This window comes from Podarcis gaigeae, assembly GCF_964106915.1.
Source record: "Podarcis gaigeae genome assembly, chromosome: 15".
Taxonomy (NCBI): Eukaryota; Metazoa; Chordata; class Lepidosauria; order Squamata; family Lacertidae; genus Podarcis; species Podarcis gaigeae.
In genome coordinates this window covers 19,421,005-19,444,709 of record NC_139692.1, presented here as the reverse complement: position 1 = coordinate 19,444,709, position 23,705 = coordinate 19,421,005, and the positions used below count along the sequence as shown (strand labels likewise).

Genomic DNA, 23,705 nt, shown 5'->3' with positions numbered 1-23,705 from the left:
CAAAGGGGGGAAAAGAGCAATACGTTTGGCACCAGCTTGACTGCAGGAGTTGACATAAGGAGGCGTACAAGGCACCATGCATCCGTCTTGGAGAAATTACTCCAGATTTGTGTAGGGTTTACTCCTTAGCCTTTTCTTCTCCCGAAGATATCCTGTAGCGTGGTGGTGGTTTAGGATCAGTGTTTCCTTCTCCTACCTTCCCAGGTTGATGAGCCCCATCTTGGATGATGGACTCAAGGGCATCCATTGCAGATGACACCAAACTGGGAGGGGTGGCTAACACCCCAGAGGACAGGATCACACTTCAAAACGACCTTGACAGATTAGAGAACTGGGCCAAAACAAACGAGATGAATTTTAACAGGGAGAAATGTAAAGTATTACACTTGGGCAAAAAAAATGAGAGGCACAAATACAAGATGGGTGACACCTGGCTTGAGAGCAGTACATGTGAAAAGGATCTAGGAGTCTTGGTTGACCACAAACTTGACATGAGCCAACAGTGTGACGCGGCAGCTAAAAAAGCCAATGCAATTCTGGGCTGCATCAATAGGAGTATAGCATCTAGATCAAGGGAAGTAATAGTGCCACTGTATTCTGCTCTGGTCAGACCTCACCTGGAGTACTGTGTCCAGTTCTGGGCACCACAGTTCAAGAAGGACACTGAGAAACTGGAACTTGTCCAGAGGAGGGCAACCAAAATGGTCAAAGGCCTGGAAACGATGCCTTATGAAGAACGGCTAAGGGAGCTGGGCATGTTTAGCATGGAGAAGAGGAGGTTAAGGGGTGATACGATAGCCATGTTCAAATATATAAAAGGATGTCACATAGAGGAGGGAGAAAGGTTGTTTTCTGCTGCTCCAGAGAAGCGGACACGGAGCAATGGATCCAAACTACAAGGAAGAAGATTCCACCTAAACATTAGGAAGAACTTCCTGACAGTAAGAGCTGTTTGACAGTGGAATTTGCTGCCAAGGAGTGTGGTGGAGTCTCCTTCTTTGGAGGTCTTTAAGCAGAGGCTTGACAACCATATGTCAGGAGTGCTCTGATGGTGTTTCCTGCTTGGCAGGGGGTTGGACTCGATGGCCCTTGTGGTCTCTTCCAACTCTATGATTCTGTGATTCTATGATCTGCCCCTTTCTTTCCTCTGCACACAGCAGGTGCAGTAGCTGCCTATTTAACAGTTTGACCCACTTTTAGTTTCATCTGCCAGAGTCTGTCTTCGCATGCAGGGGAAGTCCCTAACTAACCAAGGGTTTGAGACCCATCAGCTACCCTCACCTGGTTGACCAGTCAAAGTCGTATCCCAGGGTGTGGCCTCTGTCACATGCTGACAGCTTCTAGGTGCCACAGGTGATAGCTGAGTGCAGGATGGAGACCAAAGGTAAAACTCAAAAGTGTTTGCCCTGTTTCCAACCAATACCCTTTTGGAGGCACAAATAATTCAGCTAAATGTGCATTACAGTTGCTCCTTTGAAATGTAGCCAAACCTTCAGCACCTTCAAATGAGAACCTAGGCATAGTCTTTGTGGGCCTTTCTAGAATCTAAGCATGTTCAAAATGAGCTACAAGCAGCTCTGTGCAATTCTTGCGTCACCTTTCACATTCCTTATAATAGGATTTGATGTGCTTCATTTCTTGCCAATTTCTTGCCATTTCTCAACAATGAATATTAATAGGATATCTAGGAGAAAATATGGCCGAAAGTTACTGGCAGAATATTGCAGACTCTGCTCTTTGACAAAGCTCATTCAATTCCACTTATCCTGCATTCTGCTCTGTTAAAGGGGATGCAACTCAGGCATACTACATGGCTACTGCTGACATCCTGAAAGATGCTAAAAAATGAAGCCAAATTCTCTGGTACAAAAGTGGTGTAAGACAGTGTGCATCTGTGGCTCCTTGGGGGCTCTTAAAATATCAGAGTCCTTAGATATTTGTGTGTGTGTGTGTGTATGTGTGTGTATGTGTTCCAGAGTATCCATTAGCAGGTGAACCAAGCTTTCCTGGTCCCAACATGTCATAGGGTTGGGGAGCTGACAGGCTTTACACACTGGAAAGCATGGGGTGTGTCAGGGCAAGTTGTTTCCCTTCCCTTGGGGTATATCTTGGTCACCAGGTTGCCCACTACAGTGCCTAACTAGCTGCATAAAAACTCCAGGACACATTATTTGAAAGTTCGCAAAGTGCCGCTGCTCATCCTTCATAAAGAACTCTATGCACTTCACATCATGAGTGGAACTCTCCAGATCTGTACTGTCATTTTGTCAAGCATTTTAAGAGGCTATTACATCATGTGGTTGTTCACGAACTCTTAGATTCATCTCTCACAGGACAGCCAACTGATGCAAAACACATCTGTAATATTGTAGTTTTGACCTGCAGCTTTTTGAAGAGTCAGATTCCTCTGATTTAGGACCTTAACTCTTAAATGCCTTTGTAGGAGGAACAGCTTCTGTTCCAATTAATGGTGCTTTTGACAATAATTGAAACAGGGCTGTAATTCATTGCCTTAAACCCAGAGGCATAGAGGACCCTTTCTGATCATGGGTTCAATGCTTTTTGACCTCTCCCTGTTTTCTCTGGTTTAATTTAATTGAAGACTCTGTGAAGGTGTGCCTGGGAGAGTAAGGAGCATCTCTCAAGGGTTACTGTTTGTAGCCTTTCCAGAGTGTGTGCAGGTTTTATCACTTTAATTGAGTTTAATTAATTAGCTGAGATCAGTTGAATACTTTGAACAAGGAAAGACTCACAAAAATGACCTGTCTTTTAATTAGCAACTGTACATCAACTTATAGTCCTCTGTTGATCCATTTTGTTTCAGGCCTACATCAAGTTGCAAGACTATGAAAAAGCTATCAGTGACTGTGACTGGGCTTTAAGGGTAAGAGACCCCCTACATTTCTCAGCTGGCCAGTTCTGAAGAGGGAAAGTGTTGGGTACATTCAGCCTAGTGGTGTGTGAATGAGACAATACAGGTGATGGAGGGACTGGGTAGATCCATCTTCCAAGCTATTAAATACAAACCAACCCTTAAAAGAAAAAAGTACCCCAAGGAAAGTTTAGGCAGCCAGATGAGCCACTTCTCATGGCACAGGGAGGTAGTAGCTATTCTAGGGCATCATGAGAAAACTCTCATGCTTTTCCAAACCTCTATGCTTCACGACCCTTTGTTGCCATGAACCTCTCTCTTGCTTTGTGATGGCACTTGCAGATGACAGTCAGGCCAGGTAGATGAAGATCTGCACTTGGATCAAGGGGTCCTTGCTGTTAGGCAACCCAGTCACTCTCTCAAACCATATTTCTGGTGCTAAAATGGCTATCATGACTAGGCTACTAGTCTTGAATATATTACCTCCCTTACTGGTTGCTGGCTATCACAAATTGGGAGAGTGCCATTATTCTCATATCTTACTGATGGGCTTCCCAGAGGTATTTGGATGACCTCTGAGAACAGGATTCTAGACTAGATGCACCATCTAGTCCAGTAGAGTTCTTATGTTCACGAGCCTGTTCCATATAATGGAAATCTCAGGAGGTCAAAATGTGTTAAAGATTCCAAAATTATTTGCAATTAAAGAAAGGTGTTGCATTGGTTATGATTACTGGATTAAAATTAAGTCCTATGCTTCCTTAAGAGACACTAAGTTGTCTTCCTGGACACAGTTGCTGACTTTTCATTAAAAACCTAAATGAGATGCTAGATGTCCCAGAGCAGAGAAGTTTTAACATTTATATCTCTCCTTTATGGAACAAATCTCCCAATTTCTCATTTGTTTAAATTCAAATATTTAATTAAAGACTGATGTAATTCATGATAAATTAATTATCTTGTGACACTTTCTAAGATACGTGTAAAACTTGAAGATTAATATTCTTGTTCAGTTCCCTGAGCATATGTGACATTGACATATTCACTTGACACTCAGAACAAGGAAGAGCTGAACGATGATGCATTTTAAGTGATTTTTTAAAAAATTCTGATTTCCATTAAGCAGTGCATTGCTGACAAAGCTCAATTGTGTCACCTCAGATATATTAAGATATTCATGAGTTTGTGGCATTCACTTAAGGCAGAAGAGACCAGCTGATCCGCTGCCATTTGAAATCTGATTTTCTTGGTTCTTTAAAAAGCCCACAAAACTTATACTGGAGTACAGGAAGTCAGAATACTGTTCCAGCTAGCTCAGTATTGTCTACACTGTCACTTGCTTTTGGGGGTTTCAGGCAGTGGGTGTTCCCAGCCCTCCCTGGAGATGGAACCGCAGACCTTCTGCATGCAAAACAGATGCTGTTTTGTGAGCTGGGGCTCTTTCCTCCAATCAGCAAGACCCTGTTTCCACTGTCGTCAGTATTTATGCAGTCACCCTGTGAGATTCACTCAGCCATAGGCTCCCATATGACCACCTGGAGTGATTCCTCAGGCATTTGTGCTCCTTGGCCTGCCAAGGTGGCACCCTGTGTTTTGCCTGGAGGATCCCTATGCTAGTTTCCATAGAATGTCTTACAGCTTGTCCCTCCACAGAGCTGGAAGAGGAGTTATGCCAGGCAACTCTTTCCTGGATTGCCTGGGAAATGCACTCCAGCTGCTACTTCCCATGTAGTCAGCTTCCTTATTAGTTGCAGATTAAAGTGCTCTTCCAAGAGGTCCTCTATGTTGTATGTGGGTGGAAGCGATGTTGCTGTTTTTGGCTGAGAATCTGCAGTTTCACAGCCATAGGGTTAATCTGGTTGTGCATTTCCCCAACTCAGTTCCTTTCTCTTTGTCCTTTCTCGATGAATAATTTCTCCTTATTTTGTCAGGGTTCCAAGGGTATTGCCCTACATCCTGATCTGACTAGGATTTTTCATCTGCCGCCAGTCTTTACTGGCTTTTGACATTCTGTATTTGGGGCTGTTCACTCCCCAAAGCCAGAAGGCACATTAACGCCACTTCTTGCAGCCCTGCCTGTCAGTGGATGTTGAGTGAATGTTGTCCTTGGCTGTGATCCTGTAAGTACCTGCAGCCAAAAGCTCCTTTGTCTTCCATTGTTGGTGTTGCTGTCCCAGTCATTTGCCTTTAAGATGAGAAGAAAGACTAATGTCCACTTAGGATTTGAAGCCTTGAAAGCTTTCTGAAAGATTGTTTTTCCTGCCACTTGTAATATCATAAGTGATGTTGATTTAGCGGGGTGAGGGTGGAAGCACTAGACAGCAGGCCAGCAAAGGTGCAGCAAAACAGCTGCTTTCCCCCAAAGTCTGGTGAGTATCTGTCAGTATAAGCGATGACCACATTTCAGTATAATTTCCTGCCAGGGTGGCTGAACAGCGTTTTAGATGTCCTGATAGCAGACACCTTTAAGAATTAGATCAATCTATTTGATTTCACTTCTTGGGCCCCAAGAGAAGCATCACTGCCTTATAATTACAACATACCTGCTGCACAGGTTCACCGTTCTGTGCTCAGGGCTTGAAAAAGAAACACGACAACACACCATTACCAGCTCTTCAACTGCTAGGCCATGGTTTCCCAAACTTGGGTCTCCTGATCTCTTTGGACTACAACTCCCATCATCCCTAGTTAGCAGGACCAGTGGTCAGAGATGATGGGAATTGTAGTTCAAAAACTGTTGGAGACCCACGTTTGGGAAACCCTGTTTCAGTCAATCTGGAGACATGTTCAAGTGGCTAGAATGTGGTTTCTTAAAAACTTTGTTGGCCGCCTTGTGTTTTGAATCATGGCCGAAGTCCAGGCTCCTTAGCATCCTGCAGTGGCATTCCATCTAAGGGTGGTAGGCAGTTGGTTAGCATAGCATTTCCCTATGAGTCTGGGAAAAGCCAGAACTCAAGGGCAGAGCACATACCTTGCATAGATGAGGTCCCAGGTTCAATCCCCAACAGCATCACAAGGTAGGGCTAAGAATGTCCCTTGCCTGAAACCCTACCAGTCAGTGTGTCTGGGTGGGCCAATAGTCTGGCATGGTATAAGGCAGCTTCCTATGTACCTGAACTTTGTCCTGGCTCGGTGGGAGACTTTGTTATAAGATAGTACTCTAAACGTACGGAACAACTGTCAGTTTGTAGTAACTGACTGTTGCTGTTATTGTGTAGTGCCAGGTCAGTAGTGGACACCAATAGCTGAAGGCTTGACTGAATAATTCTGTTCAATACAGTGTGATGAAAAATGCATCAAAGCTCTCTTCCACATGGGGAAAGCATATTTGGCCCAGAAGCAGTACAGTAAGGTAAGACCTGTTGACTTTTAGGCATTCGTATCTGTTCTATGCCAGTTTAAACATTCATTTAGACAGTTATCCAGAATTCTTTCGGTTTTCACACTGCTGACTTCTGTTTGTTCTTACATGCTTATTTGTTTTTAGAAAGAAAGTCGGGCACCAAAAAGAAGGTAGCTAAGCAGCCTGGTCCTGATGAAATCATGTTCAGAATGTGTAGGTTCACTGCTTTTGCAGTTAACTTGCAGACAAAAATGTTGCAAAGCTTTTTTATGGGTTTTATTTTAAATCGCTGGCTGTCTCTATTCTACGGGAGGAAAAGCAAAGGAGTTGATCCATGTCTGGGTTGGAGATACCAAGGAGAAAAATTAGAATTTCCTTTCTAGTGCCTGTCTACAGGAATGTTTGATAATGAATAGTTTCAGAGCAGGCATGGAGGGAAAATGTAACCCTTTCTTGCCCTTTCTTTAAATTTAACCTATTTCCTCTGAAGTCAGTATTTGCATTGGGAGGAAATCCCCCATTGATGGATCTCCTGTAATTGTCCCTCCTGTAAAATCTTGCCCTTTTTCTTTCAGTCCAGAGAATGCTACCTGAAGATTTTAGACATTGATCCTGGAAAAGAGAAGCTGTGCAAAGGTGAGGAGTATAAAGAGCCTTTCACTTTCCTGCTGCTGCCATCCTGCTGTCGACTTTAAACTAGCTTCCTGTATTTTGAAACACGATGTTTGTACTTCTGGCTTGCTGCTACTTAAGCACCAGGACCCGACACTTAATTGGAACACTGTGCTTTATGTTCACTGAATTCCGTTCCATTAGTTTTTGCTATAGGTTATGTGTCCTGTTTAGGTCTACATCCCCCCCCCCCTTTGGACTTTCAGACTACATACACCAAGTAGACTTGGAGGAGAAAAGACAGCATGAGGAGGAGAGGGCCATGGAGGAGCTTGAATCTGGAAAACACACAGCTGTGTCAGTGAAGGAGTTGCTCCAGAAGCTCCGCATCCCTGATGAGAACATTCTGTACTATGCGGATGGGATTAGGCTTCTGACTGCGTTGATGCAAGACTGTGAGTACCCCCAGGATGTGCATCTAAGTAGCAGGCCTCATGTTTGAGAGGTGCTCAGCACTTGTGACCTGAAATGCTGCTTACTAAAAAGCCTCGAAGAACACTGTTTTGAGTGGTGTGTGCTATGCTGCTTGCTGCTCCCTCTGTCAGCCCTGACTTTAGTGATCTTGCTTCTAATCTCTGGGTATTGGGTGAGCATGTCATGATACTTCTCTGACATGATTATCTTTGAATTTGTTACAGGCACTGAGCAAGCCTTATTTAGGACAAACAATGGCTTCAGTATCATCAATGACAACGCAGTCGTACAACGGTAAGGTATCTCAGGTGAAGAGAACAGAAGGGTGTTACAGGCCAGAGCAATAGCAAGTCTATTTCCAAGAAACACAATCGTCCGTATGAAATTCAGATGGGCTGATCAGCCGATAATGTGGCAGCCAGTTGCAAAGTTTTACTGACTTCTAGGTGACCCTTTGCACACACAAAAAAATCTGCTCTTTTGGATGTGTAAAGGAAAATTGACTTTGGTGCATCCTCCATGCTCCTTCCAAAGACTTAGTCTTTTTAATTTGTCAAGCCTGAGGGTAAGTGCAGGTTAGGAAAGCATAACATAAAAGGGTATCAGATCTAGGAGTTCTAAAGCACCACATTCACCCAAGGCGGAAGACCTCCACTAGTTTCAGCCAAAGGCAGTGTACACTTGGCTGATTTTCACCAGGAAGGGAGTTCAGGATCCCCTTTGCTCTAACTGCTGGAACTTTTTCTCAGTATCTCTTTAATGTTTTTAGAATCAAAGCAGAGGATCTTCCTGCAGGATTTATGAGCTCCTTGCTTCATATTGTTTCATTTTTGCAATGTGCTAAGTTGTACTTCTTGAAAAGCAATAACTCTGGTGACTTTAAGTGCTACTCTCAGCTGCCTAAATCTGATGCCTGGAGGAGATCAAAGACATTTGTTCACTGCTGATTTCTTTTTAATTCTTTCGGAAAACAGAACAAAGAGAGATCCAGGGGAGCTGTAAGTGGAATGAGTGAATGCGAGCAAAAGCCGTCTGTGCAAAATGTAATAGTAACTTGAATGGTATCTTGAAATCCGCAGTGATTCAATCCATTAGGATGGGAAGAATCTTTTAATGGCCTTCTGGGAGGAAACAGGAGACTTCTTGTAAGGCACCTGGAGAAATGTCAAAGCTTAGAACTGAGGTATAAGAACATAGGGAGCTGCCTTATATTGAGACAGACCATCCGTTTTTGCTTTCTAAGTAGACAGATAAAATCCTGCACTCTCTGCTAGTGTGGCCCTGAGTTGCATTTTGGGGGGAACAATTTTTTTGCCAGCATAACATTGCTGTGTAAAAAAATACATGGCCTGGCTGGGCAACATCCAGCCTGAGAAAGCACCTTTCGTGATTCAAAAGCCTGCACCAATGTTTTAAACCCCAGTTTGTCCAAACAAAAGGCTGTGCCTCACTTGCTTCATGTTTCGTTATTCTGTGGGTCCAACACATCTCCTAGGACCTGCCCCTCTCCTTGACGTTTAATGAACCTGTTTATTTTCCAGGGTCTTCCACACCAAGACAAAATCCCCTGATGAAGTGGAGCTGTTTATTTCCATTCTCCTTCTGTGGCAAGCAGCCTGCAAAGACAATGGTAAGCAACATCAATTATTGTTAATGTATTATGAATACGGCTTTGACTCTGCTTGGAAGCATTGTTTGCAGTGATTCACTCCTGCGAGTGCTCATCTTTCCAAGATCCTGCAACAAAGATTTGCAGGTCAAATGTAATTACGGCAAGTACAGCATTAGCAGTGAGCCTCTGGACTTCCCACTAACAACTCCCTGAGGCCCTTCACAAAGCTTCTGCCCATTAAACTTTTTATATTCAATCTACTTCTGGGAACTCCCATCTTGACCTCCTCTTTGCTTGTGTTTGGACCTCAGGAGCACTTTCTTAGCTATTAATAACTAATAGTCCTTTGCAGTTAATAATGGCAGTGGTGTAGCAAGATTACTCCAGGGGAGAGGTTTTGCATCATCTTATTGTCTTTTGTGTCCATGTGGTTCTGAAAATCCTTGACTTGAGTTATGTGTCAGTGCCAGATTGAAATGGTTAGACGTGGCTCAGTCTCACATTTGTGTTAGACAACGGAGTCCGGCTAGCGTCAAGCTTTCTCTGAAGGCATGTTCTCAGAAATGAGATGGTTGTAGGATACAGCCAGAGGGACCAGAGGTTTCTTTCTTTAGGGAATGGACTTTCAAAAAGATGGTGGAGAGAAATAAGCTAGGCAAGTTTCTGGAGCATGAAGTTGTTCAAATTAAGCCTTAAGCTGCACTTCTTGTGTCCTCCAGTGATGCTTGAAAGGTAGGACTAAAAGAGACATGTGAATTGCTTCTCATGTATGAATGAGATATATAATTTGCCCTTTAGAAATGGCACGAGGGAGGAGAGAGGGAGGGAAAGGGAGTAATGGAGAGTGCAGACAGAACACTCTTCCTTTTACATTACTCCTACAGACATATCCCTCAAGCAGATGACAGAGCAGTGCTCACATAGCTGAGTGATTCTGGAACAGAGAAAAAATTGCTGACAAAAGACTTTCAGAGCACCTGGTGGAGCAAGCTGAAATTTTCTTGTTTTTCTTTCTTGTTTTCTTTTCCAGAGGAGAACCAGCGCCTGCTTCTCACTCATCCTGATGTCAACCTGCAACTTCCTTCTCTGCTGCTCTCTGAGGTGCCCGAAATCCAAGAAGAGTGCTTAGCCCTGCTTACTCTCTATGCAGAAACAGAGAATGGGAGGATCCTGTTGGTCCGACACCTGGACACAACTAGGTACTGTATTTTAACCTGGCTTGCTTAAGCAGTCCCAGTCCTTCTGCAGAAACAAGGAAGAGCAGGAAAAATTGTCGGGGCTGAAACAGTCATGTTGGGGCTCAGTCTCTGAAGCTGAGATTATGAGCAATACAAGCATCTTACGTATTTTCAGTCCCAGTGTTAGCTTCTCAGACTGCTTGGAATGGGACCTTGGTTTTTAAAGTTCGAGGAGCATTCCTTCAGCATCTTTTGCCTTTGGACTGGGAACTGGGCTTGTCTTCATTGAGTCTGACTTGACTTCCTTTTACCAGTTTCTGAAGAATTTTGCATTTGGCCTTGGGGCTTACACTTCACTTTCCACTGTCAAGCAGCCACTTAGTGAGGGGTGGCGAACAATTTTCAGATTGAGGGCTACATTCCCTCATGGGCAGCCTTCAGGGGCCACATGTTCAGGGTGCTTGATGCAAAAGTGGGCAGAATAGTAGGTGCGACAGAAGGGTACATTCCAGCCACACAAGCACCAGAATTGCCTGCCTGCCTGCCTCCTTGTATCTCTCTCACCCCTCTCTCCATCCAGGCAAGAAGGAAACATAGTCACAGTTAAGCACTTGAAGAGGGGGACATATTCTCTAAGAGTTCCAAGGGCCAAACCGAGAGGCCCGGAGGGCTGGATTTGGCCCCTGGGCATGAGGCTCCCCACCCCTGTGCTCATCCAATCCTACACACCGGCTGTCCCTTTGGGTGGAAAGCAGGAAAAGGAATGGTGGTAGGGAGATTCTGCTTCCTCCTCTTTCAGCAATAGCTCCTTCCTGCTGGGCACCAGAGTTCAGAAGTGGCAAAGCACTTATAGGCAAGCTGAAGCAATACGGCTGCTCCTTAATTCCTTTGGGGAAACACACGTTGATCTCCCTGGGTCCCCCCCACCCACAGTAATAAGTTTGCTGGTAATAAAGAAAAATTCCCGCCAATAAAAAAGAAACACAATCTCTGGGGGAAATGATATCTCAGTGGTGTAATTAAAGCAAAATACTTCACTGTTTTGCATTGTTTGTAAGCCTAGCCAGGAATTAAAAGGCAGCTTAGTGTGTTGAAGAAGTCCCACCTGGTATCATGGTAAAAGGCTGTGCTCTTGCCTGCTTGGAAAGTGTGGTTTAAGCTTGTCTAGTTTTGCCATAGCCCTACATGGCGGATGGAGCAGCAATTTGCAAAGGTTTAGCAGAAGGTGAGGTGTAGATGAATTTGCAGCCGTTCGGGACTCAAAGCTATTCTGGCATTGAGGGTGATGGAGCCACCAAGACAGCAGCAGACTGAATTCCTATCTATTCTCTCCCAGCTCTGTCATAGCTGCTGTATTCTCTGGGTGTGCCACATTGCCGCTATGGCAGATGTCAGGACCAGGGAGTGAATGAGCTGCAGCTGCTTTCTCTCTTGCTGCTTCTTCAAGAGATTTAAAGGTCTATCCAGTGTGTCTGAGAGCATTGCTCTCGTTAGGGCTATAATACACAGGACAGAGATGACATTTTGTGCTAACCTGATTGGTAAGCCAGTGTATGAAATGCTAGGAGTGAACGAAAACACTTTTTTTAACCTAACTGATGCTACTCAGATAGTCAAGCGCAAGGGACATAAAATTCTTACTTTTGCAAAATGTGGTAAACCTCATATTGAAGCACATTTTTGCAGTTAAGATATCAGCATCACTACAATTGCTTATATAAGCATGTGTTTCCAACTGCAATCAGGACAGATTTTAGTTATTGATTTGATTTTGGAGAAAAAGATCCACTTGCATTCTTCATGTGCTTCATTTGGACCTTGCATCAATTTTTTTTTAGTTTTAAGCTTGTGCTAGTCGATTTGGAATTTGGAACCAATAACTTCTAGGATTATAGTGCCACTGTGCAGCATTAAAAATGTGTGCAAAAGGGATAATCTGCTTCGATTTGCTGTTTTTAACTTGGACAATGCCCCCAGTTGAAGAATGACATAAGTTTAAATACATCATTTTGAAATCACAGAGGAACAAAAGACATTTCTAACACTTGTACCAACATTTTATAACATGAAGTTCCAACACTGAGGCAAATACATTTTTTTTTAAAAAATAGAATTTCTATTCATAATGCAGCTATATTTTGGTGAGTCAGACTCCTTTGTCCACTTCTGTAGAAAAGACCCAACATTTCACTGACCGCTTACTGTTTCAGATGACATAATTTGCCTGTCTACACCAATGAATTGCTCGTCTCACCCACCCACTCTAGCTATTTTGTGTGATTTTCTTAGCATGAAAGAAGGTGCATCAGAGAAACTTGGATTGATTTTTTTTTAATAAATATTTATTGAGGGTTTTTTTTATAAAAAATACACAGATAATAAACAACATTACTTATATCATAACAAAATTTCATAACTTCTTTGGACTTCCTCACGTCTCCTACTCCCACTTACATCGTTAAAAAGTATTTTCAAACAAATTATCATCTTGTTTACAATCTTATATCCACTCATTTAAATATAATCTAGCAATTCTCCAAAGGGTTTATGTTTTCCTTAATCTCACTTATCAAATTCCAGTCTAGTTTAGTGGTGGCCAATTATTTATGATCAAGCATCCTTCTTAACATTCAACCAAATTACAATATTTTTGTAAATAAATCTTGAATTTCTTCCAGTCTTCTTCAACCCTCTCTTCTCCCAGGTCTCGGATTCTGCCAGTCATCTCGGCCAGTTGCATATAGTCTATCAGCTGCATCTGCCACTCTTCCAGTGTGGGTAGATCTTGAGTTTTCCAGTTCTTAGCGATGAGTATCCTTGCTGCCGTTGTTGCATACATAAAGAATGTTCGGTCCTTCTTTAACACCTTCTGGCCGACAATGCCCAGAAGGAAGGCCTCTGGTTTCTTAGTGAAGGTATACTTAAATACCTTTTTCAACTCATTATATATCATTTCCCAGAAGGCCTTCACTTTAGGGCAGGTCCACCAGAGGTGAAAGAATGTTCCTTCATTTTCTTTACATTTCCAGCATTTATTATCAGACAAATGGTATATTTTGGCAAGTTTAAGTTTAGAAACTTGGATTGATAGTTTTCATTGGGAGAGTGATTACTTTGAGTGTAGCTTGGGTTTGTTTCCTTTCAGTGATAAGTACTCACTAAAACTTAGTCCTGTTCTCCCTCCTTCCCTCCTCACCTCTCTGTCTGTATGTCTGTCTGTCTGTCTGTCTCTCTCCCCCTCTCCCTCTCTTGTTAGGTGCCTAGTACTAATAAAAATTCAAAGTGACTTGGAATGCAAATCCAAGGTTTAAGCAGCCCAATCGGGATTCTTCCCTGCTTGCTTACCTCTGCTATCTCGCTGATCCAAAACATGTTTGGCTTTGTTTTTCAGGTGGCTACACATCTTTATGTCCTTCATCAAGGTTTTTGACAGCAGAGCTAGATGTGCCTTGAAATTGCTGACCAGCTTAGTCCCAGAGGAGAAGTAAGCTGCCCTTCTTAGATTCCTTCCTCATCCAGAACTAGCTTTGGTAGTTTACTGAATCCTGACATTCATGACTAAACTGTAGACTGCTTTAACAGGGCAGGGCTTGCACCCTGTGTCTGAGAAGACCTAGGTGGCAACCACTAAGATGCAAATCTCTAAAGAGTCATCTTGATTGGAATAGTTTTATGGAGGTTTGCTTGTAAAGGGAGGCAATGTATTGCTGCCTGCCAATTGCTGGGGAGCAACAATGAGGGAAGGCCCTGCTTGTGGAGGTATCTGGCTGGTTGTTGGGATAAGTAGAATGTTGGAATACACGAGCCCACCTGGGTCTGGCATTGATATGCTGTCTCTGACAATGGAGATTCCATAGGGCCATCATGACTAGCACCCATTGAAGGCCTTGTTCTCCATGAGTTTGTCTGTTCCTCTTTCAAAGCCATCTGAGTTAGTGTTCATCACCCTATATTGTCTTAGTGAATTATGACACTGAGTCAGAGGTTTGGGCATCTGTTTGGAAAGGCTTGGCAGGCTTAATATGTCCTTCCAGTCATCTGTTGAAGAACAAGAGCCCAGGCATCTGGTTGGCCACTGTAAGAACAGGATGAGTCATTGGCCTGATCCAGCAGGCTCTTGTGTTCTTAAGGTCTAAAGATCAGTCTCACTTTGTTACCAGGTTCAAAATTCAGTGCCGTATCAAACTCTCCACAGAGGCTTTGCCACTATTCATAGAATTACTGGTAAGAAAACCTCTCTCCCTTCCTGAATTTTGCTTCAAAGCATTGTTTTTGGCCATTTTGTATGCTGCAGCTTTGTTTCATTTCAAATTTCTGCAGGGATTATTTACAGCTAAAACTGAATGCTTAACATAGATCTGGAAGATGATAGGCAGGATGAAAAGCTGGAAATAATTCGAGGCAGAATAAGGAAAAACAAAAAACAAATGGGTAGCTTGGATGTTTCCTGAAGCCCTTTTTGAATTCCCAGATTTGTCACAGGGATTGTGAAGGTGGCAGGTGGGCATGATGAGTTTGGGTCTTGAGTAAGCTAGGCAGTTGCTTTTCTTTTGCCATACCCTTGTGCCTAACTCTGGTGCACTGAGACAGGAATCACCATGGAGTCTGGCTCTCTGGATCCATAAAAAGGGATCCTGAATCTGTTTTTAAGTACTTTTCCAAATACTAAATCATGGTAAGACAATTCAGATAGAACTTTAAATAATAATAATAATAATAATAATAATAATAATAATAATAATAATAATAATAATTATTATTTATACCCCGCCCATCTGGCTGGGCCTCCCCAGCCACTCTGGGCGGCTTCCATAAAAACCAAAAATACAGTAAAATATCACACGTTAAAAACTTCCCTGAACAGGGCTGCCTTAAGATGTCTTCTGAATGTCTTCTTAGGTTCCCAAGGTGCTTCTGTCCCTCATCAGTGCTTCATCCATTTTTGTCCTCAGCAGTGGGGAAAGAGTTTGTTCATGGGTTGTGTTGCACACTGGAATTCAGTTGTTTTAAGCAGCAGCCCTGGAAATCCCTCCATTGCTTCTGGAGTTGAGTGACAAGGACATGGCATGAGGTCCTCATAACAGCTTGATGAAGCCGTTTCCATTAAAAAGAAAATTACATTGTTGGATTGTTTTCTGCTGATCTCAGGGCTGCCCCCATAGAGATTTGGCATTTCCTCAGGAATGTTCATTTCCGAATACTGTAATGAAGGAATGGAGGATTATTTTTCAGTAGAGAGGGAATCTTCTAAAATTTCTAGTCTGGTTGTGGAGTATTATGGGTGGATATACAACAAAATTCACAGTGTGCCAACCTGTTTTCACTCGTTTCAAAAGAGTTCTGCTGAGACACTGAACGAGCTGGGCCTCGCCCATTGCATTGCCATCATGGGAGACATGTGCTCAGATGTGGTCATCCGAATGCAGATGACTGAAAGCCAAGATTGCTGGCAGGCCTGTTTGAGCTTTCTGGTGAGTAGGCGTGACCTGGCAGCATGCTATCCATTGCATTGGCTGGGTTTGCCCCCTCCCATCTGGTATGGGCTGGGGTTGCTTCCTTCTCCTATTCCTACCTTTGCTTCTCCTATTGTGCTGCCCTATTTTCAATATTTAATTCTTGCTTCTTAAATAAAACACAAAAGTAAATACTGAATGCAAAATTGAGCTGCTAAGACATATCCCACCCAATAATAATCAAACCCAAATGTTGATGCAATCACAGTTACAAAGCTTCAGAGTCATTTTTTTAAATGTGACTTTTTGAAATGACCCTGTAGAGCAAACATTTTCATCAGGGGGCTAATCCACTGTCTCTCAGACCTTGTGGGGGGCCGGACTATATTTTGAAAAATATAAATATCCTGCAAGCCAGTCCCGCAGCTGCCTCTGGACCTGGAGGAGGAACGCACTCTGCACACGCTCAGGAGCACGTCTTGGCGGCACCCGCTCACCAGCGTTGTTGACAAGCGGCAGCTGCTCCGTCGGCCCATCCCCCCGGAGCTCCTAGGCGGCGGGCACCACACGCTGTAGCCCATCATCCAAGGCCAGGTCAGCAGGCAGGCCGCGCAATCGGGGCACCAGGCAGGCGGCGCGCAGCTCACCCACCACCTGCTTCAGCGCGGCCGCCGAGCGTGCCACCACCAGCAGCGCCGAGCCGGGTGTCAGGCGTGGGGCCAGCAGGTGCGCCAAGCTCTGCCTGAAGCCCCGCAATGCACCCATCATGATGCCCATGGCACAGCCCAGTCCCGCTGCCAGCCTGCTGGCCTCTCCGTCCATGGCCGTGCTGGGTTTACTTCAGTGCACGGACGACGAGGCTTTGGATTGGCTGCAGGAACTTCCTGCAGCCAATCCGAAGCCGCGCCAGCGTCGCTGCCTGCCCAGAAGCGGTGCCAGCATCACGGAACTCAGTCCCCACATGGCAAGGCGTCCGCAGCACGCGGGGGACTGACCGCATCTGGCCCCCGGGCCTTAGTTTGCTGACCCCTGCTATAGAGCATTAACTTAAGTCACTTTTGCTTTAGCCATACTCTCCCAAAGCATTAACCATTTCAGAAAATAAACTTCATTCCTCACAAGTAGAAATTTGGAATCTCACCTTTGGAATGGGGTGGGGAGAGAGTCAACTTAGAAAGGAAGCCCAACCAGAAATCTTCCTTTCCTGTTGCAATGGAAAGATGACCTCCTTTAACAACCTGTCACTGTTTTAATAACATCATACTGTCTTATCTGGATCTACTACGGTGCTATGGTCTCATGTAACTAACTACCTGAAGTTGCCTCATACTGAGTCCAGACCATTGATGCAAATAGTCCATTAATGCTTGTGTAGCAATTGGCAAGGGCTCTCCTTTTCATCCTTTCATCTGGAGATGCCAGGAACTGAACCCAGGACCTCTTAAGTAAAAACATGTGCTTTGGCTGCCCCAAGGAGTGGTCAGATTCAATGAGTGACCAAAAGGGGAGTGCATAATCCCCGGAGCAGGAAATATGAGGAAGCTATGAGCCCCAGACACTGAGATTTCCATATACCTCAACAGTTTTTGTGAAATCCTAGTGTGCTTATTTTGCCTTCTCCCTGTGAAGGATGAGTGCTGGAACAAAGGCAAGGCCACCAGATACCCAGAGTGTCTCTATGCACTGCTTGGCCTGATGATGAACCTCTCTTTGGAACCCAATTTGCTCCTTCAGGTAAAGTGTTGGGCTCTCTCACCTATCCTTTAGTTGATTTGTTGGTTTCCCAAAGTGGAATTGAATTTAATACTTTTTGTGAGCCTTCCCATCTCTAGTACTGTAGCTGTGAAGCTGTGTGTAGTCTTTTACTTTCCCAGAATGTGCCCCTATAGCCACCCACCCCCAGTTCCTAAGGACAGGTGCACCAGCCAGTGACCTCTTTTTTTTGTTGTCACGGATACACCCAGGAACTTCATCTAAATTCTGGTGAGGCTGCACCTCTATAACTTGCCAAAATCAGGCTTTTGGCTCTTGCAATTGCACATGAGTCCACTGTAATTGTTATTTAAAATTATACAACTGCATCATCTGTGTACATGACACTTGAGAAAAAAGGAGAGGGCAGCATAAGTTGGGATGAGACATAGGGTTGTATCTAAAGTAGTATAGTACGGAGTTAAAAGTCACTGAGCTGTTTGCTTGTTTCACTGTTCAATGTTTTGGGCCAGTGGAACGCTGTTGCCAAGAGAATATATGAGCAGGTTGCTGGTAATTTGGTTACACAATAGGTGGCATATTATGCTGTTCAATGAATTTCCTCCAGTGCAGCTGTTGCATTCTTCTGTTGTGTTACATTAAAACTCACTGGTCTGCTAGTACACAAGTCCTTGCACTTAGCTGACGGAGAACGTTGGATGCAGTCCGTAGTGACAAGCTTTGTCACTGAGAAGGGATCTGAATCAAAAACTGTCCAGTCCACGTATAAATTTACTGCCCTGTGACTTAGAGCACTGTTATATGTCATACCTCAGAGGGGCCTTCCTGCTAATCCAGTAATTAGGAGCAGTAATTAAGCTTCTGTTCTCAGCTGACATTCTCACCTTATTGGTTCTTTTCAGGATCTTGCCATAGAGATTTCTGGGAAATGCATGTCCCTCTTTGACTGTAAAGAGGGAAGAATTGTGACAGTAAGTGGTACTTGAGTTGAAGGAAAGTGGTAGAATTAATATTAAATGAATGTGTTTTGTTGCTCTCACAGTGCTGTGATGTAAATTTGTTTTCTTATTGAGGTTTAATTATATATATGTTATATTACTATGTATTATATAATGTTGTACTGGCTTTGGTTTTAACAAAGAGAGGGCTACAAATTGCCTACATAATGCTGTTACGTCTTTTCTTATCGTCTCTTGAGGAAGCATGCAGATTGGGACTGGGATGTTGCCAGAAGCAGAAAAAAGGTTTGGGGGCAAAGGCAGTGGGAAGGAAAGAAGCAGGGGCTAGCTTGGAATGCCCACAGGCTGCCTGTAGAGGATTATGGCTCAGAAATGAAGTAGCAGTATGTAACTGGTGAATCCTCCTCCTTCTTGGGAGTCACTTCTCTTTGCTCCCAACCATGATGCCTTTGCCATTCCGCTCTGGCTTTAACTAAGGATTTTAGCTTGGGAACTGAAGCACAAATAAACATAGGAGTTGTCCTCCTATAGCCTGAGCTATGCTTTGTCTCAGATTAATACCAAAACGAAGAGCCACAGTTTGTCAGGCATGATGAGCTTCCTTTCCAGATAATAAATGTTTAGTATTGGCTTGCTGTTTTATTTTCTGCCTTGACAGTATCTATCCAGCAATATATAAAAGTAAAAGGTCCAGTCAGCTCTAGCAAAGGACCATGACATGAACAAATATGATAGCTTGTTATTTTTTGAAAGAAGACAAATCAACTTCTCTCTCTTACCGCCACCTCCAAATTTCCTCTCCTTAAGCGAGCAGTTGGGCTTTTAAGTCACATCCTGCCAATAAGTCCAGAGGCACGGGAAGAGGCGATAAAAGATGGCGTGGTGAGGAAAATGATCAGATTTCTCAAGGTAATTCGCCAGTTTCAGGTTTCTATAACATCTAGAAAGTCAGTGTTTTCATGACTGTGCCCTGTACAATGAAGGTATAGTTGAACCTGGGATATAGGAAGCTGCCTTTATACAGAGTCATATGATATATACACTGACTGACAGTGGCTGCCCAGGATTTCAGCCAGAGCTCTCTCCCATCCCTACCTAGAGATGCTGGGATTTAAACCTAGGACCAGGGGTGATGACACTCCCCTATGTGTATTTGTGGACACAATACATTGAGGCTGGGAGCCTCAATGGCACGCCTCTGGAAGCTTCACCCAGGGCGTAAAACCTGGCTTGCCCCCCCCTCCCCAAGTTACGGCTCTGCCTGGGACCTTCTGCTTGCAAAGGAACTGCAGCCCTTCCCCTGCCTTATACAGTGGTACCTTGAGTTACAGACGCTTCAGGTTACAGACGCTTCAGGTTACAGACTCTGCTAACCCAGAAATAGTACCTCCGGTTAAGAACTTTGCTTCAGGATGAGAACAGAAATTGCAAGGCAGTGGTGCAGCAGCAGCAGGAGGCCCCATTAGCTTTACCCCAGGAATACCAGAAGTTGTAGAAGTTGAAGTTTAGTGAGGAGATTGAGATACCTTACCTCTTAACGTAACTATTATGTCTGGATGGAGTCAGAGCAGATGCTTGGAAACTGTATGAGATTCATAGCATTGCTGTGCCTCACTCCCAGCATATCCAGTCTGCAACCATTTGAAGAATTCTAGGCATTCCTTTGGCATCTTAGCATGGCAGCAATGAGGTCAGTGCCCACTTTTGCCACCATTCCATCTTCACATGAATAGCATATAATGAATAAGTATAAGATAATGAAAAGCAAAATTAAGCAGGAAGGAAAATAATTTACAGAGTGTTGGATGACTCCGTGGCCTTAGGTCTTCACCTCTAAATAATGTTTCGGCCCAGAGAAAATGGTCCGGGTACCTATGAAAGCTGAAAGAAGAGACCTTTTATACGTTCTATTTAATGTGCAGTGAAGCCATCCCTTGGATGGATTTATTCCCTTATCAGCAATTCATGTATGGAAATGAACCACAAGAAGCATCATTAGAACTGCATATTCTTTGGGAGTGCCCATATTCCTGTTAGAGGTCACAGACTGTTGTAGTGTTAGAGCTTGAATCTGATTATGAGGCATTGTCTGGGCATAATTAGGAGCTCATATATGTAAAGATGGAAGAAAATTATTACTCTCAGAATGCCTAAATACCCCATGATTTGCTGCCTTGTCACAAAGCACCCATAAACTTTCTGGAACTGAGGGCCTTGTCATATATTTCTGAGCCCCAGAGTGCATAACTAGACGATTAATGGATGCCTCTTTTTTTACTCCAATCTAGGCAGATGGGCAGATCACACATGGCTATGCAATGAAAATCCTGGCTGTTTGTGCCAAAAGTAGCCAAGAGGCACAGGAAGAGATTGTGAAGCTTGATAAAAGTAAGTCTGGCTGCAAAGAGTTGGTCTGGGGCAAGGACCACAGACAGGGATCTCAGCTGTCTACAGAATGAAGCAGGACCGTTAATCCTATCTTACATCCTGCAGAATCCAAATACATTGAACAAACAGGGTAGCCTTCACTGCTGCATTATACGGCCTCCAGTCATTCTTAAAGTGCAGCCTGTTGTGCCTGTTTTCTATAGAGAAAATAGGTTTGTGCGCAAAACGGTAAACCGCCATCGCGGAAGAGGAAACAGTATCTTGTACTTGTTTAAAGGGAACAGTTTAAGGAGCAGAAAAGAGGGACTCTATACTGTAAGCAGAGTTGTTGGTTTTGGGGGGAGGAGGGGAAATCTATATTACAAGGCAAACTCAAGCTTCATTGTGAGCCTCACTCTTAATCCGAATGTGGGGACCAGCTGGGGGGGGGGCACATTTGTAGAGTAGAGATTAACTGTTCCCTGTCAGATTCTCCCTTAAAAAATCTCCCTTCCTCCCGCATCAATTTTGACATAGTTCCCCACCACCACCACCAAAAGCTGGAAGCAATTGAGCTGGGGAAGAAGGGTGGGGAGAGAAATGGCTCAGAAGAGGGGAGATTGCTTTGGAAAATGCGTGACTTTGGAAGGGTTATGCAACCTCCTCCGTTCTCTTCTTCGGGTGCTCCCTTTTCATCACCTTGGCAAATGTGAGTTGCTCCAAACACTTTGCTGAGGGGACACATAGCAAATAAAGTAACTAGTTCTGCCCTTAGAAGGATTTTATTGACCCCAATAGGGTCAAGGTGAGGAGCTCTCCCACCTCCCCAGTTCTAGCCTGCCTAGGGCCTGTAATGCATTTGGGCCTCTAATGAGAAGCTGAGTTTTGGAGATTTTTTAACAATAGAAGTGTGACAGTTTGATGCAGAGACAGAGACATCACCTTGCCAACAAAGGTCCGTGTAGTAAAAGCTATGGTTTTCCCAGTAGTGATGTATGGAAGTGAGAGCTGGACCATAAAGAAGGCTGCTTGCTAAAGAATTGATGCTTTTGAATTCTGTTCCCATGGACTGCAAGAAGATCAAACCTATCCATTCTTAAGGAAATCGGCCCTGAGTGCTGAGTACAGATCTTGAAGCTGAGGCTCCAATACTTTGGCCACCTCATGAGAAGAGAAGACTCCCTGGAAAAGACCCTGATGTTGGGAAAGATGGAGGGCACAAGGAGAAGGGGATAACAGAGGATGAAATGGTTGGACAGTGTTCTCGAAGCTACCAGCATGAGTTTGATCAAACTGCGGGAGGCAGTGGAAGACAGAAGTGCCTGGCGTGCTCTGGTCCAGGGGGTCACGAAGAGCCAGACACGACTAAACGACTAAACAACAACACCTTAGTGCAGGACACCCTTTCTTAGGGCCACTTCTGAAAGCATGGTTCTGACATTATTCCTGAGCAACAACTTCAAGCTTTTGATCTTGGAGCTCATTTCAGTTCTCTTCCCCACCCCCAAATCAAGTTGTTGCATACCTTGGAAGCCTGCTCTGGGAAAGTGACTGCTCAGACAGTCATTAGAAGTCTGCGTAATAATCTCCATCTAATTGCAAGGTAATATTGGGACCCTGCCTTGGAACAGGTTGACTTTTAGATCATTAGCATGTAACTCCTGCAAGCCAGCTTCCACGTGCATAGTGTTTCTTGAAAGAGGAGAGCAGTGTCTCTGTTACAGTGGGAACTGTGGAATATGGATGAAGTTGTCTCTCAAAGAAGTGTGAAATCCTTGGATCCACCCATAAGCAGGCACCTTGAAGAAAGCTCTCCTACCCTCCTAGCTTGTGGAAATTCACACCAGACCCCTCTCGGTACAGAACTGCTCTTTGCTGCTTCAAAACCTTTTCAGCCCACCTCTCTGGTACCCTGACACTAAATTGCTTTCTGTCCAGGCCCTGTAGGTCAGCTTGCAAAATGGCTCCCCTGGGATGTGGGGGGAGCAGCAAGTAGCAGGTTGACTCTTTTCAATTTATTAAAAGATTTGACATGAGTTTAATCTGCATTTTCTCCCCACTCCTTGTCCACAGGGCAGCCATTTTGCTGCTAGTTCTTCCTTTCCAAAGAACCATGAGGGTGTTTGGCATTGAGGGGACAGAGTCTTTGGTTACATCCCTTACTCTTTTGCTGATGTTTGACACCGTTTCACTTTGGCTCCACACACCCACCCCCTTTGCAGAATGTAAGATACTGCTGAAGTTTCTGCGCTCAGAGAATGAGGTGTTGGCAGGAAATGCTGCTTTCTGCCTTGGGAGATGCTTTGAAGTGCCCGGAGCAGCCACTAATTTGCTCGACGTGGATATTGTGCGGATTTTATTGAAAGTCGCTGGCAGGGATGCTCAGAGGACGTCTGCGCAAGAGAACGCAGCCATTGCTTTAGGAAAGCTCTGCACAGCTGATGCCAGGCAAGTATCCACAGATGTGGGCTCACTGAGGATTGTCCTTGTTCTGTTGGTTTTATTTATTTGTTTATTTGGCATATTTATGTCCTGCTGAACTACTAAGTGAAGTTCTCAAGGCAGCTTCCAATACAGAAAGAAAATACAGAAAGATGCTAAGCGTTATTATGCATGCAATCACAAAAGGTGAATATTAGTTTTCCCTTGCCCCAGAAATAGCTGCCAAGCCCCTGACAGGTAAGTCTCTCCTTCCCTCCCTCATTGCCTCCCACAATCCCTGGCTCTGGAGACAGATGCAAGGCATGCTGGGGAAATAAAGGTAGACCTCTGAGAAGCTCATTTTTTATGGCTTTCTGGTCTCGTTTTGCATTTGTTTGTGCTAATATTTATTGGCAGCCACCCTTGGAACTGATGTTATTTGGCAGATTATGAACAAATATTGTAAATCAGTACACATTCAGCCACTTTGCTGGGCTTTATACAAACAGCTGTAGTGGTCAAGGCATCAAGCAGTGAATGATTTTTTGTGTGAGAGAGATGATTGCTTGACTGTTCTGACACATCACAGCCAAGTAGTGAGATCAGGGTTTTCCAGTCTGTCAGGTTTTTATCATTTTTCAGACTGTGTCCATTATAATATCATCTTTTGTTACCTTCTGGAATCCCTTTTGACATGTGGA

The 23,705-nt window shown here is 44.0% G+C and overlaps 1 protein-coding gene and 1 long non-coding RNA gene across 9 annotated transcripts in view; one reads left to right on the top strand and one right to left on the bottom strand.

The window, feature by feature from the left end:
• Window positions 1-23,705, bottom strand: part of LOC310832429 — a 186,386-nt gene that overhangs the window by 60,887 nt on the left and 101,794 nt on the right. The window lies entirely within an intron of this gene.
• TTC12 (tetratricopeptide repeat domain 12) overlaps window positions 1-23,705 on the top strand; it is a 39,980-nt gene that overhangs the window by 13,875 nt on the left and 2,400 nt on the right. For 4 of the 8 annotated variants that reach the window (XM_083713994.1, XM_083713996.1, XM_083713995.1 and 1 more), the window contains exons 7-21: window positions 2,825-2,884; window positions 6,153-6,224; window positions 6,791-6,851; window positions 7,094-7,282; window positions 7,526-7,595; window positions 8,843-8,931; window positions 9,944-10,112; window positions 13,483-13,575; window positions 14,252-14,315; window positions 15,428-15,562; window positions 17,174-17,278; window positions 18,160-18,228; window positions 19,024-19,125; window positions 20,505-20,604; window positions 22,806-23,031. In XM_083713994.1, the coding sequence (XP_083570120.1) occupies window positions 2,825-2,884; window positions 6,153-6,224; window positions 6,791-6,851; window positions 7,094-7,282; window positions 7,526-7,595; window positions 8,843-8,931; window positions 9,944-10,112; window positions 13,483-13,575; window positions 14,252-14,315; window positions 15,428-15,562; window positions 17,174-17,278; window positions 18,160-18,228; window positions 19,024-19,125; window positions 20,505-20,604; window positions 22,806-23,031 (1,604 nt within the window). Of the gene's footprint in view, window positions 1-2,824; window positions 2,885-6,152; window positions 6,225-6,790; window positions 6,852-7,093; window positions 7,283-7,525; window positions 7,596-8,842; window positions 8,932-9,943; window positions 10,113-13,482; window positions 13,576-14,251; window positions 14,316-15,427; window positions 15,563-17,173; window positions 17,279-18,159; window positions 18,229-19,023; window positions 19,126-19,702; window positions 19,897-20,504; window positions 20,605-22,805; window positions 23,032-23,705 lie in introns of those variants that run through there. The other 4 variants (XM_083713997.1, XM_083713998.1, XM_083713999.1 and 1 more) reach the window with 3 other exon arrangements.